Below are 14,127 nucleotides of genomic sequence, written 5' to 3'. Positions count from 1 at the left end.
AGTACTTTGGAGGTAGAAGCAAGAGAACTTGGTCAGATGGTGAGTGACAATCACAAAATAGAAAAAAAAAAAAAAAGAAAACTAGGAAGTAACAGAAAGAATAAGAAATCCGATCAAATATCAAAACCAGCGGTATGACCACTAGTGATTATCAAAAAAGATTAGGCAAGTGAGGGAGAGCAAACAGGAGAACTTCAGAAGACATAAAGTGCAGACCTTCTACTCAAACTCAAATTCAGTCAAAAAAGGCATCAGTTTTGCACAAATGTAGTGGCTCAAAACATTTACGATAGTTTATTCAAATAGATAATGCAGAAAAAGCAAATAAAGATTGATTTCTAACACATAAGAAAACAAATGCCAGAAGTTAGTGTTACAAACATGAAATTTAAAATTATAAAGATACTAGAAAAAATGTAAGATATCCTCAACACAGTATTCCTGGTAAAAGAAAATATAGGATAATATTTTTATAGTTTCAAGGATAGGAATGGATTTATAAGCATAACACAAAGCCCAGAAGCTATGAAGCAAATCAGTCACAGATCTGACTACATAAAAATTTTAAACATCTGTATGGCAAAAGACATCATAGGCTGGGCACGGTGGTTCACGCCTGTAATCCTAGCACTCTGGGAGGCCAAGGCAGGAGGATCATTTGAGGTCAGAAGTTCGAGACTAACCTGAGCAACAGTAAAATCCTGTCTCTACTAAAAATAGAAAAAATTAGCCTGGCGTGGTGGTGTGCACCTGTAGTCCTAGCTACTGGGGAGGCTGAGACAGGAGGATCACTTGAACCCAGGAGTGTGAGGTTGCAGTGAGCTATGATGACGCCACTGCACTCTACCCAAGGTGACAGAGCAAGACTCTGTCTCAAAAAAAGAAGAAAAAAATCATAAATAAAGCTAGAAGACAAACCCAAAGTGGAAAAGTAATTTGCAACATATATGACAAAGGGTTAATTTCTGTAGTATATAAAACACTCCCACAAATAGGTACAGAGTAGCACAGTGGAAGCCTGCTGGGCCCATAAAACACTTCCATAAATAAAGAAGAAAACATTGGTGAATGAAAAGCACAGACAGTTCACAGACAGAAGTACACAGGTATTATAAGTACAGGAAAATTTTCTCAGCCTCACTATTAATCAAAAATATGCAAATTAAAGCAGCAATTAGATGTTGCTTCACCTGTCAGGACAAGTGAAGATTTAAGAGATTGATAATGGTTAGTGTTGACAGGTCATAGAAAAACAATTATTCTCACATGCTGGTGACTACAAATTTAAATAACATTTTTTGGATGTGAGAAGATGTGAAAATATCTGCTATAAACAAAACTCTACATTATTTTGTATAGTAATTTCACCTCCAGGAGTTGATCCTACAAGAATATTCACACAGGGACACAAAGAGCTTTACTAGTATTTTGTTTGTAATACCAAAAATATAGGGACAATCTAGATGTTGATCCAGAGGAGACTGAGTACATTAATATAGAAACTTCACACAATGGGATGTTATGTACCAGTAAAAATAAAATGAGATCATTCTTGTATACAGACAGAAAACTTTTTATGATGAAGTGAAATAAACCATTAATAAAATATAGGTACAGAGTGGGATTATTTTTATTAAGTGCTTTTATTTCTAGATATGTATTAGGAGCTTATATTCTCAGTACTCTTTTATCTCTCAAGGTCTCTGCAGAAAAAAAAGAAGTCTAGAAAGATGTACAGCAAAGTGTTTACTCTGATTATCTCCAAGAGGTAGGATTAAGGAATATTTTGACTTTTAATATTTCAAAATTATTTGAAATTTTTAAAATCACATGTTAGTTTTAAATAAAAATAGGAAAAATGGAAAATATATAGAGCAAAATATATTTAAAGTTACTAACAAAACCCATTTGGAACTAACATATAAACAACTAAAGTAAGCCATCACTGATTACAGCTTATGGTGTAATTTTTGCTGTATCTGGAGAGATATAGTGGCTTATTGAAAGAATATATAAATCTCAAATATTTTTACCTTTTATTTCTAACATAACATTGAACTTTTTGTTGACAATATCAACAGTTTTATTAAGTCAGAGGCAAGTGATGAAGCTATATAAACTGGAGCAATTTTAACTTAGGGTGATGTTCTTTAAGACAGTCATCACCATATTTATTTGGAATACAAAAACATGTCCAAGAAAAAAACCTGAAAGATAATACCTGATAGCTAAGCTAATCTTAAAGTAAAGCACTGAGGAAAATATTAATAGTTTTGAATATCTGCGCTTATTCTGAAATCAAATAAAGTTCCTATAAAAATATGTAGGTTGGCCAACTAACAAAGCATCCAACACTGTTTGCATAACAGTTAAAAGAGTCATTTAGTCACTTTTACACATGGTTTTATTTTGTGACATGAATTTGGCAATATAAAGTAAGGGGGGTGCATTACCATTTAGAATTCTGAAATTTTTGTGCTGCATTACAAATCACATAGAAGAATCAATACTTACCTATCTGTTGGGGTAAATGAAAGTTGTGAAAGAGGTAGCTTTGAGAAAAACATCTTGATATTTAAATTAAGAGTTATGAAGCTACAGTCACACTGAATAATGGGTGTTTGACAGTACTATACTGATTAAAATACATTAGTATGAATGGAAGGCAAATGGTGTATTGGTTAAGAGAACTGAGTTTAAAAGATTCTGATGCCCTGGATACTTTGTGGTCTTAAGCAAATTTTCTTAGGTATCCAAATCTTGGGTTTCTCCACCTATAAAAGGACAATAAAAATGCCTATTTCTCAGAATTGTGTAAACACTGGGGTAACACAGAACCCTGGTACAATAGCACTCCGTTGTAATAGGTGTTTTTATTATAAGAGGAGGAATGAGTTTCAAAGAACAGAGAGTTGTCAGCAATGTCAAATCCTGCAGACTATTCTGAGACAATGAGGAATCAGAAACAACAATTGGATTTACTAATGTGTAAGTCACTGACGACCTTCAAGAACACGGTGTTCCAGGAGTGGTGATGGTAAGGGATAAAGTAAATAGCGATAAAAATAGAAGGAGCTGATGTAGAATATGTAGCACTTCTAATAAAGAAAGAATAAAAATCACAACATGACAGTATGAGAAGGAGAGGACCCAGCCAAGGATCTTTCCAGGTAGGACACACTGATATATAGAACAAGCCAGTGGAGATGGATTTTACAGAAATATTCCTGGTTGGTTTCAAGGCTAAAATCTTCTCTGCTTCTAAAATCACGAAGATAGTGAATGAAGAGCTGTTTGCTAATCTAATTTATGTGTGGCTTCTTTAGAGCTGAAGTACTGGGCCTTTTCTGTGACTAGAACTCATTGAGAAGCTGTTCAAAAGTTGAAGACTGTGTCTCTGTAAACACACACACACAAACACACACACTGTGCACAAGCACACACGATTTTGCATAAAATTAGGAGAATTCATTGACTTCCTCTAATCTATCAATGAAACAACCCTCTCTCTGAATGGTACATAGATCCTAGATAAAGTTACCCATTCTTTGGACTTAGAAATAATTTTGACAAATATGGCTTTAGACTTGTATACATAAATTAAAACCAATAATTCAGTGAAAGGACAAAAAAGCTTCTATGAAAATATCAACAAAATATATTTATCTAAAACAAACTGCCCTTTAAAAATATGAAAATAAAATATAAATAACTTGACATATTATGATTGGCTTAGAAATAAATGCTCCATAGGACACAGAGAGTGTTATACAGCTATCATTAACTGAGTTCTAACTACATGCATGGTATTTTCTAAAAAATTTCCTAATATTTGTAAGATTCATATGTGGTAAATGTGATTTCCCTGTGTTAAGTAACTTACCCACTCTCAGATTGCAAATTCAAACTAATCTGGCTTAAAAGGCCAGATGAGACTCTCCCGCTACCTCTAAATAAAAGATAAGACTATTCTAGGTCAACATATACAAAAAAATAGGTAGTAGGAGAATCTCTGGGAGGTTAATAAAGGTTGCTATTTTTTCCTGTCCAAAATACAAAAGAACACTCTTAAAGAAAAGAGAGGGAAAGATCTATGCTAAAGATATTACAATTAACCTTGCAATTCTTCACTTAAACCCTGTAGCTTTTGGTAGGGTTGATTACTATTTACTTGACATTCTCCCCATCTCTTGGCTTCCTTGAAATTATCCTTGCCTCATTTCCCTATGTGCTCTATGACCCCTTCTCCTTCAGTCTCCTTTTGTTTTACCCTTTTCCTCTCCCTTCCCTTCAAGCATTGGTTCTTCCTAAGGTTTGGTCCTCAGCAGCTTTGCTCTGCTCCTGGTACCTCTGGGTGATCTGGTGATCTCATTCCCTTCCACGGCTCCAACTGCCACCAGTCATCATTTTCCTCAGCTCGGACTGAACTCAAGACCTCCAGATACACATATCCAAGTCTCTACTGCATATCCCCTTTTGGATGTCTTTTTAACACCTCAAAATCAGGATGTCCATGCTAAAATCACCTTTCCCACTCAAATCTGCTCTTTCTCCTGTGTATCCCTTACTTATCACTATCTAAACATTTGTCCAAGCCAGAAATCTGAGACTCTATCTTTTATTCTTACTAGACTTCCTCTCCACTCTCCCACACAGACATCTAACCAATCACTAAGTTCTGTTAAAAATTCCATATTTGGGATCTATATGCTTTTCTCTATCCTTAGTACTTTTTTTTTTTTTTTTGAGATAGTGTCTTGCTCTGTTGCCTAGGCAGTTCAGTGGCCTCATATAGCTCACTGCAACCTCTAACTCCTGGGCTCAAGCAATCCTCCTGCTTCAACTTCCCGAATAGCTGGGACTACAGGCATGTGCCACCATGTCCGGCTAATTTTTGTCTTTTTGGTAGAGATGGGGTCTCACTCTTGCTCAGGCTGATCTCTAACTCCTGGCCTCAAGTGATCCAACCACCTCAGCCTCCCAAAGTGCTAGAATTACAGGTGTGAGCTGCCACACCTAGCCTCGTACTTCTATTTTTAATTTTTATTTATTTATTTATTTATTTTGAGACAGAGTCTCACTTTGTTGTCCAGGCTAAAGTGAGTGCCGTGGCGTCAGCCTAGCTCACAGCAACCTCAAACCCCCGGGCTCGAGCAATCCTACTGCCTCAGCCTCCCGATTAGCTGGGACTACAGGCATGCGCCACCATGCCCGGCTAATTTTTTTTTTCTATATATTAGTTGGCCAATTAATTTCTTTCTATTTATAGTAGAGACAGGGTCTCACTCTTGGTCAGGCTGGTTTCGAACTCCTGACCTCGAGCAATCCGCCCGCCTCAGCCTCCCAGAGTGCTAGGATTACAGGCGTGAGCCACCGTGCCCGGCTATTCTTCTACTTTTAATCAAGCATCCATCATTCCAAATTGTATTATTTCAACACTTAGTTGATTTTTTTCTTCCCATTTTGTCCCCTCCACATTCATTCTTCCTCTTGCAACCAGCCTGTTCTTTGTAAAATATAAATCTGATCATGTCATTATTAAATTCAAATCATTTGTGGGTCCCCCTTTTTATTCAAAAGCGTGTCCTTACAACAGCTGCAGATCCTGTGTAGATCCACAAAGCTTCGCCTCTCCTCACGTTCAATGCTACAGTCAAACTATAAACCATTTTCACTGGACCAAACACCTGGCTCCCCAACAACTTGGTTTCTCCTCATGCACTGCTCCTTTGGACAGCCATGCCCTCCTCTCTCCCTCTTTTTCAAATGACTCACCCAGAGCCTTAACCCCCAGATCAGGCAACATCATCCTTAGAATATCATGCCAGGTTTGGTGCAATTATTCTTCTTGTGTCCATGTCTCTCCTAGCAGCCACAGCTCTTCATCTTACTGTTCAGTAATAATCACTGACTTTATCTTTCTCACTTGACTATCAGCTCCTTGAGGGCAGTGACAATCTTTATAAATTTTGTGTTGTCAGTTTCTGGCATAATGTCTTGAATGAACAGAGTTGCTCTTGATAAATAGGTTCAATGAATAAATGGATATATTCATTATCTAATCTAATGAATGCATGGATGGCTTCATTACATAATATGACTTCAGCCTTTGCTGTATCACTCACTGTCATGTGATTAATGAATAAGTTGCCCAGAAATGTCTTGCCCTATTTTCTTCAAAATGTTATGATTAAATTAGAGAAAAGATAAATGGTAATTCTTTTGTCTTTCTTAATTCAAGCAATCTCAGTATAGATTTTATATTGTCATACCCTTATGGCTTCCTGGTAAAAAAAAGTACTAGGATAGCAGTTAGAAGACCTGGTTTCAATCCTGGCTTTGCAGTTTATCACTATATAGTGTTTAGCAAGCTAAGTAAATCTTTTGAGCCAAAGCTGACTTAACTATGAAATAATGATTTTCTTCTCAGATTTCCCATTGTAAGATTAGCTTGGGGGTCAAATAAAAGTGTGTATATGAAAGCAGCTTAAAAACTATGTGTTTTTATAAAATGTAAGGTGTATTGAACTTATTCCTCATTTTAAAATCCAGAATAATAATATTATTCTTAAAGAAGGTGTGTGTGTGTGCGCGCGCGCGCGCGTGTGTGTGTGTGTCTGTGTGTATTTCATGATGCCAGGAAGAAGTAAAATTTTTTTCCTTTTGGAAATAAACAACACTTGGAAGAGTCCAGATTGAGAAAAATAATTAAGGAGTGTTTCTGACAGCTTTATGGAAGCTTAATCTCATGACAACTCTGAAATACATCAATGCAAATTATGCATCATCTTATCATTTAAGAAAGGGACAAACTGTAGGAATGTGACTCATATCTTTGTCATTAATCTCAGGATAAAAAATTAAGGGAAGATAGAAAAATGTATAAAACTAAAGAATTATTTCAAATCAGCACAGAATCTTACTATCAATTCAAAACAAGGAAACCTAATGAGAGTCACAGTATAGTCATGTCACTCATTTTCCTAAAAATAAGCAGAAATCAAACAGTATTTAATACTAACATATCTTTACTAACAACCTTGCATGTTAAATCATCAGAATTTTATCTTTAGCAAGCTTAAGATTATTAAATTAGTCCAATGTAAACCCTTAAAATGCCTTTTTAAGGCTTTATGTTTCTGAAAAAGAAAATTTACAACAATATTTAAACATTGTTGAATTAAACCAAAATAGTATATTATTTAGTACATTTAAATTCAATGAGTTTTTAATTATGTTCCTAGTATATAAGTGGAAAATCCTGAAGAGCCTATTGAACATAGTGTCACATTTTCAATGTATTTAAATTAACTAAACAACTCTGCTTTACATACCAACCTACTTTTACAAGTACTACTCAGCTTGTATATTTAGAGTTGACAAGTAAATCAGACACACACAGAACTAATATTTAACTTTAAAAAGAACGACTTTTTCATTATTACTAACGAAATCATAATATCTACTCTATGATTGCTGCAACTTTGAAATCCATCATCTTTTAAACAATTGAATAGAATGATTTTAGACAGAAAAGGAGAGCAAGATAAACACATCATTAAAAAGAAAATATTAATCAATTGGTCCTTTCTATCAAAGTCTTCAGAATTAGAAATATCCTATAAAATTATTGTATTATTTCATCAAAATGGCAATACATGAGTACTTGATCTGTTTTATTACGTAATTCCTACTACCATCTGAAATTTAAAAGGATCATTTCAGAAACTGAGTATTTGTGGATTTTATTGTATAGGGATCACCTCTGTAAAAGATTGATTCTTTTACAGGATTTCTAATATAGCCGAATTAAACCAATAATGGTAATGTGTAAAATATTTTTATATTTTAGAAAATTTGGGGATAGACTAATTTAGTATTTTTATTATTACTTTTGGTCTAATTTAACATATATTATCCTCTAATCCAAAATATCTCTATCTATTAACTATTGGGAACATATAAGAAATAGACTGCTTTAAGTTTGTCTCAAATGTTTTGCAAAGGACATCCAATTTAACAAATATGTCTGTTTGCAAAGATAGCTGTTTTGGTATCTACCTGAAATACGATTGTAAGACATTTTAATTTTTAAAAATTGTCCAGTTGAATTTTTTTAATTTATTTTTTAAGATATTCATTTTGTCAACCTCCGTACTTTGGATTGATCACAACAAAGAAATGTATACTTTTAATTACATTTTGAAATTTGACTACAAGGGCTATTATATATTATGCTCTTATTTTTTGTTATTAAAATAGGTTATAAGTTTATATTATTTTGTTTTTCATATAATTTCAGCTTAATAGTCATCAAAGTGTGATTTTCCAACAATGTGAATAGTTAGTAATGGAAACCAATATTTTAATTTAATCTTACACAAATATTGTTGAAAATAAAATTAAAATATAAGGCAAAATTATTTTTCCCCTCCAGGAACTTGGGATTTATGTCAAAAATGATAAATCTGAGTTAATCAGGTTTTGACTTGAGTATATAAACTCTGTACATTAGAATAGTTTGATTGCCCAAAGTATTCTTAGATCAATAATTGAATTTTGAGGCAGAAGAACTAGCATTAAATTATCTGTCCACTAGATGACCAACAAACTTTATTCTTTAATCTGTCTTTTTTGTGTGCATGTCCATGCCACGAAATAAATAACCATATCCTATTTAATGACCCTTATTCACAGACAGACCAGACCCTGCAGTTTTACAAGGAGCCACTATAGGAAAATCACCATTAAAATAAACCTAACCAGCCAAACATTATGTCATTATATTTATTCCAATGTGACAAATTTAAAAATCCAGTCTGTATCATGGTGAGGAAGAAATTCCATGTTAATTCTCCAGAATATTAGGTTTAAGACCTATTTTTACCCTTTTGTACCCAAAGGCATAGAGCTTGATAAATGAGGTTGCCTTATACTTACTGCTTACGTTTCACCTTTAATTAGACTGGAAAATCACGCTTGTGTATGCTCTAGGTCAGTTCATTCAACAAACACCAATCACCTGACCCACACTCTTTATTGATTTTCCCAAATTCTGCTTAGATTGGCCTTAAGGATACTCAGCATACTCATTTGTCAAAATAATTTCCCTTTTCTTTGCTAGAAAATGTTTAAAAAATGTTTTCTTCTTATTTATGATTGTTTAAAAAATATTTTTAAATACCTACACAAAATAAATTATATGTGATTATAAAAAAATATTAGACTACTAACATTATGTTAAACTTGGATTTAAAATAAACTAAGTTTACCTGTGTTAATTTTAACAATCCTAACATCTTAAAACATAGTATACTATTCTTTAAAGTAAAAGATTCTAAAACTTTTAGACTACTATTCTAAAAATATTTCATACTTTTCTTTTTTATTATGTATTGCAGCCTCCTATCAATTTCTCATGTTTACAAGTACTTTACTAGTAACATTTTATTTCATACATGTTTTTATTACATAAATAAAAAATACTAGTTAAAATTATTCCAAATTAAGTTAACAAACAATATGGAAGAAGAAAGAATTAGTACTATATAGCTTACATAGCTGGAAGTCATCACGCAAATTTTAGAATATTTAAGATCTTAATTTGTAAAAACACACACAAAAAAACTAAAATGCCTGTCCCTTTTAGGAAAACCTTTCAAAGTTTAATAACAATTGATGTTTTTTAAAAGTAATTTACTGTTGACAAAGTATCTTCACGTATCATGGATTATTTTTAAAGAAAATGATGCTTGTATTGACAGAATCTAAGGAGACACATGAAAGAAATATTTAAATAAACTAATAATATTCATGTATTAAGGAAAATGCTTTCCCTAGAACAACTTGAAATGTTGACATCCCTTTTAAAACTTGAAACATAAAATAACTTATATAATTTACAAAAATAAATATCCACAAACTTAGTTCTAATTTATGTGCATTTCTGCTTAAAAATAACTCCCCTTTGCTTCAATGTAATATTAATCACTAAATACATCAAATTGTTTTTTATTAAGTAGCAACTCATAGAAACAGTAACTTTCCTGCAAATAATATAATTATCATAGTTTACAAAGCTGCCAAATGCTTTACCCTTCTCATGAAACTTTTTACTTCTAAAAAGAAGTAATAGTTAAGGTGACACCAAAAATTAAGATCAAGTAATCATGTTACCTATTAGATGAATCAACAGAAAATAAATATGAATTAAAATATTTAGATGAAATAGATGCCCTCCAAACATTTAAAAACTCTTTGTTTTCAATTTCACTTGTTTCTTTGCTTGGTACACTTTTTTGTACTAAGAAATTTTTTAAAATTAAAATATACCCAACTTGATATAATAAAAATACTCTGTAGTTCGGATTAAACATTTTATTACTGCTGTAAAAACATGCACAATTTTATGTAGCAACTATTCATATATGTCTTACATAATCTATAACCATTATCTTAATATATAAATTTAGAGCAGTGGTAAATTAGCATACCCCACTGAGGAGGTATTTGAAACATGGACTTCCTTCAAGAATGAAAAGGCAATACAAATGCTATTGACTGATCATCTCTTAAAGTGTTTTAAATTAATACACTGTTGATTGTACTTTTTTACATTAAGTTATACAGTATCTTGGTAGGGAATACTGTACAACTGTTTCCTTATAGCATTAGGTGAGGTCACCCGTTTAGTTTCATTGTGTGGGATAATAGATCTAGCTGGGTTGGTTTGTGAATTCAGGTGGATCAGAGACTAACGTGATTTGGCACCAAGGTAAAGATTCATGGAGTTACATCCACAGGATATATGCATTACGTGATAGTAAGAGACATTTACAACCCATAATATAAGAGCAGGGCAGCCTCAAGTGACATCACCAGATCATCTGCAGCGTCAACCAACCGACTCAAATATATATCCTCCACCCCACCACTCCTCTCTCTTTCTCACTATTAGCAAGCCTTACATTGCCTTCACCAGTGTAAAAGAGCATGAGTCTTCTTTTAAAGCAAGACCTATGCTTACTCAAGTGAAAAGCAAATGAGAAAAATTAAAGAAACAGAATCAAAAACTAGATTGAGTACAATTTTCACTAAATTGACATTCAGATGATGGGAATAACACTGAAACGTTAAAGGAGAATTTAAACTGAATTATCCAGACAAGAAATGAAGAAAAGAGAAAGGGAGGAAAGGAGGGAGGGAGAGACAGAAAGGAAGAAAGAGAAAGAAACAAAGTAAGAAGGAAAGAAAAAGAAAGAAAAGAGAGAGAGAGAAAGAGAAAGAAAGAAGGAAAGAAAGAAGAGAGAGAAAAAGAGAAAGAAAGAAAGAGCCAACTGAATATTCCTGAGACTAAATCCTGTTTTTAACTTTGACTTGCTCTGGAACCAGGCAACTGTGAGAATCTTTAATTTCTTTCTAAAAGATGTAGTGATAATAAAGAGGAAAGGGACTCATTTTGACTACCTTCTAATTTATCCATAACTTATGTTTTACTTACAGGCATTTGTTACAGCAAAACTGTTGGCTGTCTCAATGTTGTCCACATGAGGTACCAAATTAAAAGGAGCTTCCGACGCATTGGGGCTGGTGTTATGAAGAAAAATTGCTAGTCGGAAAGCAGTGTATTCCTGATCTGTGTTTCGGATGAAGAGACCACCTATTAAAAACGGCAGGAAAAGCACATTCAACATTTCCTCTTGTAAATGATATACCCACCCCAAGCACTGTCAAACCCACTGCCATTCACAAGCACATACAATTAAGGAGCTAAACCTGCCTCATCTTGGGAAACTGCCCTTTGTCCCTCAGGTGCATACTTAGAGCAGCTCAGCTTTTTCTTGTCCCAATCTGTCATGATCACAGTGACCTCTGAGACCGTTTAGTGTATTTTCCTTTCTCTCCCTTGCCCTCGCTGTGATTCCCAGCACACTGCTACACCAGCCAGCTCAGGGCATCTCTCTCTAAGAGGAATGCAGGTGACCGGCAAAGAGATTTACATTAAAATACAGGAATGAAGGGACGTGGGGACACGTAGGGAAGAGAGAAATCAGAAAGGAGAAATGAACTTTGTTTTTCTGCAGCTCGTGGACTCAGCCTAATTAGCTCCGTTTTGTGCACAGTCCACGAGAGAAATGATGCAGTGTTGAGGCTGGGCTTAGCTGGAAGAAATTCAATAGCTGCGTCCCATTAAAAGACAGGAGAGGAGAATAGCAAGAAAAGCAAAGGATGGAGGGGGTCCCTGGACGTAGAGTCGAGGCGGAGAAATAAGGGCGAAAGCTTCAAGAAGAAAACAAAATAAAAGGAGAAAAGGTTCCTGGAAAGGGATCTAACTTTAGAATCTGCTAACCGGTAGCAGATAAGGCGAGGGGTGCGGTGGAAATGCTTTTTTGCCCAAACGCTGTCTCTCTGTAACAGCAAGAAAGCTGCGACGTCCAATATGGGAAGAAGTGGATTTTGTTTTTTTAAACAAACTCGACATCCCTTCATACTCTAGAACAAGGGATGGAAAGAAATATCATATAAAATACAATCAAACCCCACGAAGGCTTCCCCCCCCAACTTATTCCAATCCTACTTAAGCGACTACAGCCAAAGGGGAAATGGGGTATGGGCTGAGGAAGGATGGGTGGGCTGCCCTGGGTATAGTCGAGAGGAACCTGCACCAAAGAGGAAGTCTTTTTGTAAAGAAGAGAAAGGAAGAAGAGGGAAGTAGAGGGGAAGGGAGCCGCCAAAGATTTCTCTGAATTGCTTATACGGAACTCATTTAACTCACTTTCGGATATCTGCCACAGCCAGCCACATGCACACCCCACTGGAGCAGAGCTTACCTATTTGCACGCTGCTCGGAAAGGCTCCCATGGCGAGTCCCCAAAATCCAGAAAATAACAAGACAATCTGTCTGCAAATAATCCTCATCTTCTTTTCTCCTCTCCCTGGCGCGCGCTCTCTCTTTCTCTCACACTCTTCCTAAAGGCTCTTCAGACAGGCATTGAAGACGATGGCGCTAAAATTAAAAAAGCAACCAAAAAAAGAAAAAGAAGAAAAAAGAAAGAAAGAAGGAAAAAAAAAAAAAAGGAGAGAGGTTTGGGTGGTTTAAGAGTATGACTAGTTCCCTTCAGCAATCCATCGCGAGCTGCCAGATTTTTCCCGCAGTCTCCATAGCCCTGGGAGAGGCTTTCTGTCCGGCTGCAAATGTTGCACATGCAAAAGATGGTGGTGGAGCGTCTAGTGGCTGCTCGCGGGGATGAGACATGCGCTCTATCTTTGCCTCACTCGCACTGGCGCTCGCCCCTCGCTCCCTCACACACACACAAACACTGGCGCCGCGGCCGCCGCACGCGCTCCCGGCTCGCACCCGCCGGCATGCCCCCAAGCCTGCGCCAGCCGAGCCCCGCCGCCCTCCCCGGCGCGCGCTCCCTCCGCGCGCCCCTCGCCCACCGCCCGGCCGGGTTCCCCCCTCGGGTGCTCACCGGGGCGCCCCGGTCTCCCCGACGCTCCGGAGCCAGTCTGGAGACAGGTTTTTTTTTTTTTTCCTTCTCCTCACCCCTCGTTGCTGACTCCCTCCTCTCCTCTACCTCGGTTCGCAGAGCGACCGACTCAGGGGATGGGCACCCCCAAGCGTGCCCTTCTCTTGGCTTTCCAGTCACCTCTGCTTCTTGGCTGCACTTGGCAGGAAACCCGGCCCGCGGGCTAGGTCCGCAAGCCGGGATGATGGGGGGCTCTGGGGTCAGTACCTCCCCATGCCCCCGCGCCCCTGCCGCATCCCTGCGGGCTCTCGGGGAGGACGGGCTGCCTCCCTCCCCTGCCGTCCTCGCTTCCCTCTCAGCCTAGCCCTCTTCTGCCGCTGGGCTGCGCGCAGGGGACTCCGGTCCTCGCTGCAGCAAAGATTTCTCACCAGCAAACAGCCCGGGAATCTGGAGAGCCTGACGCGGGAATGGATGAGGTGAAGGGGCTCGGCGAGGGACGAGGGACGGGAGGAGAAGAGAGGAGCAAGGCGCAGCCCCCCACCCCCACCCCCACCCCGGGCGGGTGCTTTCCTCCCAGTACCAGAAAGAAAGAACTGGAAGAGGTAAAGGTGTTGTGGAAGAGAGCCAGAGAAGTTGAAACACCCTAGGAAGAGGGGGA

General features: G+C 36.9%; 1 protein-coding gene across 9 annotated transcripts in view; it reads right to left on the bottom strand.

Moving 5' to 3' along the window:
• Positions 1 to 13,923, bottom strand: part of GRIA4 (glutamate ionotropic receptor AMPA type subunit 4) — a 357,595-nt gene extending 343,672 nt beyond the window's left edge. For 4 of the 9 annotated variants that reach the window (XM_076002473.1, XM_012748749.2, XM_012748746.3 and 1 more), the window contains exons 1-2: positions 12,831 to 13,304; positions 11,501 to 11,659 (exon numbers count right to left, since the gene is read on the bottom strand). In XM_076002473.1, coding sequence (XP_075858588.1) covers positions 11,501 to 11,659; positions 12,831 to 12,918 — 247 coding nt within the window. In that variant the 5' untranslated portion in view covers positions 12,919 to 13,304. Of the gene's footprint in view, positions 1 to 11,500; positions 11,660 to 12,830; positions 13,305 to 13,472 lie in introns of those variants that run through there. The other 5 variants (XM_076002474.1, XM_012748745.2, XM_012748747.3 and 2 more) reach the window with 3 other exon arrangements.
• Positions 13,924 to 14,127: the final 204 nt, after the last annotated feature.

This window comes from Microcebus murinus, chromosome 4 (assembly GCF_040939455.1).
Source record: "Microcebus murinus isolate Inina chromosome 4, M.murinus_Inina_mat1.0, whole genome shotgun sequence".
NCBI lineage: Eukaryota > Metazoa > Chordata > Mammalia > Primates > Cheirogaleidae > Microcebus > Microcebus murinus.
Note: the sequence above shows the minus strand (reverse complement) of the source record. Positions and strands in the feature narration are given on the sequence as shown.